At 53.7% G+C, this 2,990-nt stretch overlaps 1 protein-coding gene across 1 annotated transcript; it reads left to right on the forward strand.

The window, feature by feature from the left end:
* The first annotated feature begins 245 nt into the window (after window positions 1-245).
* Window positions 246-2,155, forward strand: LOC4328953 (probable WRKY transcription factor 27). Its single transcript, XM_015767914.3, has 3 exons — window positions 246-893; window positions 1,027-1,140; window positions 1,225-2,155. The coding sequence occupies exons 1-3, from the start codon at window positions 424-426 to the stop codon at window positions 1,724-1,726; spliced, it is 1,086 nt and encodes a 361-aa protein (XP_015623400.1). The 5' UTR covers window positions 246-423; the 3' UTR covers window positions 1,727-2,155.
* The last annotated feature ends 835 nt before the right edge of the window (window positions 2,156-2,990 follow it).

Consider the following 2,990-nt stretch of genomic DNA (forward strand, 5'->3'; position numbering starts at 1 on the left):
TATACATTTTCTCCAAGAAAAGTCCAAAAAAAATCACAGTGAGCTTTTCCCATTATACCCCTCCCACCCATGGAGTATCCCCTTTCTCACCCCTTTGACATGCTGCAGAGTCAAGTGGGGGGTGTGCTGCCCCCACACCCCTATAAAACCAGCCTCCCTCCAAGAAGAAAAAGAAAAAAAAACCCAAGAAAATAGACCAGTAGCCCTCACTCCTTTTTAGGGCAGGATCCAATGCCATCACCACCATTCCTCCTCTCTCTCTCTCTCTCCTTTTACCCTTTCCCATAGTCTCCTTCTCTCTTCCAAATCAATCAATAAACTAGCAAAAGTCAGCGCCTCCCTCTTATCTCCTCTCTAGAGCCCAAGAAACCACCACCACCACCTCCTCCTCTTGAGGATTTTCTTGATTTCTTCTCGACGGCCATGGAGGAGGAGCTCTGCGGCAACAACTGGGACCTCGACGCCGTCGTCCGCCTCGGCTGCTGCCGACGGAGGATCTCTCCGGCGGCGGTGGCGCAGCAGGTGGATCCGTTCGCGTCGTTCTTGCAGCAGGGGGTGGCGATGGAGGTTGCGGCGGAGAAGGAGGTCGGGGTGGAGGCTGCGTGGAGCTTCCCGGAGCTGACGGTCAGGGACGGCGGCGGCGGCGGGCTCGGCCGCGACGCCGACGAGCTCCTCAAGGCGTTCTGCGCCGCCTTTCCTTCTTCTTCCTCGTCGAAGTCGTCGCCTCTGCCGACGCCTCCTCCTCCTCCTCCGACGCAGCCGCAGCCAGAGCAGCAGAAACCGGTGACGGTGCAGGAGAATCTACCGGCTCCGACGACGGCTCCGGCGAGGGCGTCGCAGCCGGCGGCGGCGAGGCAGGTGCCAGCTGGCGGCGTGCCTAGATCCAAGAGGAGGTGAGCGAGCTTCTCTTTTTCACCTCGCCAGAAATGGCAGCAGCTGAACTCCTCATCTCCTTCCTAATCAATCCGACAAAAAAGATTAATTCTATTAATTCCGAGTTGCTAAACTCTGCTCTCGTTGCTCCAGGAAGAACCAGCAGAAGAAGGTGGTGCGGCACGTGCCGGCGGACGGCGTGTCGGCCGACGTGTGGGCGTGGCGGAAGTACGGACAGAAGCCCATCAAGGGCTCACCCTACCCAAGGTCAGTCCCCTCTTTCTCTCTCTCGCCGGCGCCGCCGTGAAATGGAAGGAAAAGCTCACCGGAGCTATGGTTTTGTTGCAACAGGGGGTACTACCGGTGCAGTAGCTCGAAGGGGTGCCCGGCGAGGAAGCAGGTGGAGAGGAGCCGCTCCGACCCCAACACCTTCATCCTCACCTACACCGGCGAGCACAACCACTCGGCGCCCACCCACCGCAACTCGCTCGCCGGCACCACCCGCAACAAGCTCCCTTCCTCCTCCGCCGCCTCCGCCGCCTCCGCGCAGCCCCAGCCGCCGCCGCCGTCGGTGGTGGTGGTCGGCGCCGGGGGTGGTGGAGCCGAGGCGGCGGGGCTCTCCCCGACCACACCGCTGCGGACGCCGTCCATGGAGGAGGACGAGGAGGAGGAGGAGGAGGAAGAGCTGCTCGTGGAGGACATGGAGATGGCCGGCGAGGACGAGCTCCTCTTCCTCAACGGCGGCGACGACAACGCCGCATTGGATGGCACCCCCATGTCCTCCCTCTTCGACATCGCCGACGAGCCCTTCTTGCCCTCGCCATGGACGGAGCCCACCGCCGCCGGCAGCTAGCTCGCACAGATCGCCGCGCCGTTCTTAGCTTTTTTTAGCTCATCAGCTCGCAAGAAAAAGGAAAGGGAAAGGAAGAGGGAGGAAGAGATTAGAGCATCCAATTAATCCGCCATTAATCATCGTCATCATCACCATCAGCAGCAGCATACTAAAAATTAGTTGTTTAGCAATGGTAGCAGTAGGAGAGCATCAAATCCTTCCAGTTCTTGGCTGATCAAAACAACCCTTTTTTTCTCTCTCTTTTTATATTTCCTAGGCAAGCTTGAGAGAGACTTTGCATCTCTTCTTTTCTTTCTTTTTTTTTTCTTTTCTTCACCTTAGGTGTCTGGTTTTTTTTTTTTACATTTGTAAATAGAAAGTGGTAGATGATGAACCAACAAAAGGAGATGAAACAAAAGGGGAAAAAAAGATGATGGTGTGTATCATGTAGTACTATCTCTCTGCATGGATGCAGCAGGGGTGCTTTGCTCTTCTTGGCTCTTCCTTTCTCTGTTCAACAACCTAACCTTTCTGCATGTAGCTCCCTTGGGATGTTTGTAAGCTTGAAGAAGAGAGAAAGAAGCTCCCTCTAATGGCAAAAAAAAATCCAAACTTTTTGTTTTTCAGGATTGGGATCTCAATTCTCATCACTCATCACTCTTCTTGCATCCCCAACTATTGATGGTTAGTGCCTTTTTTGGTTGTTGATATGATGTTCTTTTTTCCTCATTCTAGATTTGTGTGTGTGGTTGCTGTTGCTGTGTGTGAATGGAGCTTGGTGGTTTGGCTGCTTGCTCTGCTGGAGGAGGATGATTGAAAGGGTCAAATCTTTTTTAAAAATATTTTTTGGTGTTAGTATTTTTTTCCTTGGTTTTGTTTCTATCTCCTCTGACTTTTTCTGGGGACAGAGGAGTGTTCCCATGGAATCCATGAAAGCTTTGGGGAAAGTCAAGGAAAAGCAAAGCAGAGTATATTGCTAGGGACACCCACATGAGTACACCTAGCGTCTGGAATAAGGAAATTGCATCAGCCAACAAGTGGGCCAAGAAGAACACGTCCTACTTGAAAGTGTGATGCCTAATAGTGTTTAGACATATTGGTTATATCTCTCGAACCCTCGCTTGCTACAGTTTTTTCCCCTCTCCCGACCCCTCTTCCTCCTCGATTCCGGCGGCCTCGTCGCCGGCGGAGGGAGGGAGAGGGGTTGTCCCCCCTCCCCTAGTATAGTATAGTAGCCGGGCTAGTCTCGTTAGGTCGGGTTCTTCTCGTTTTGCTTCTCGTTGGT

Source organism: Oryza sativa, chromosome 2 (assembly GCF_034140825.1).
Source record: "Oryza sativa Japonica Group chromosome 2, ASM3414082v1".
Taxonomy (NCBI): Eukaryota; Viridiplantae; Streptophyta; class Magnoliopsida; order Poales; family Poaceae; genus Oryza; species Oryza sativa.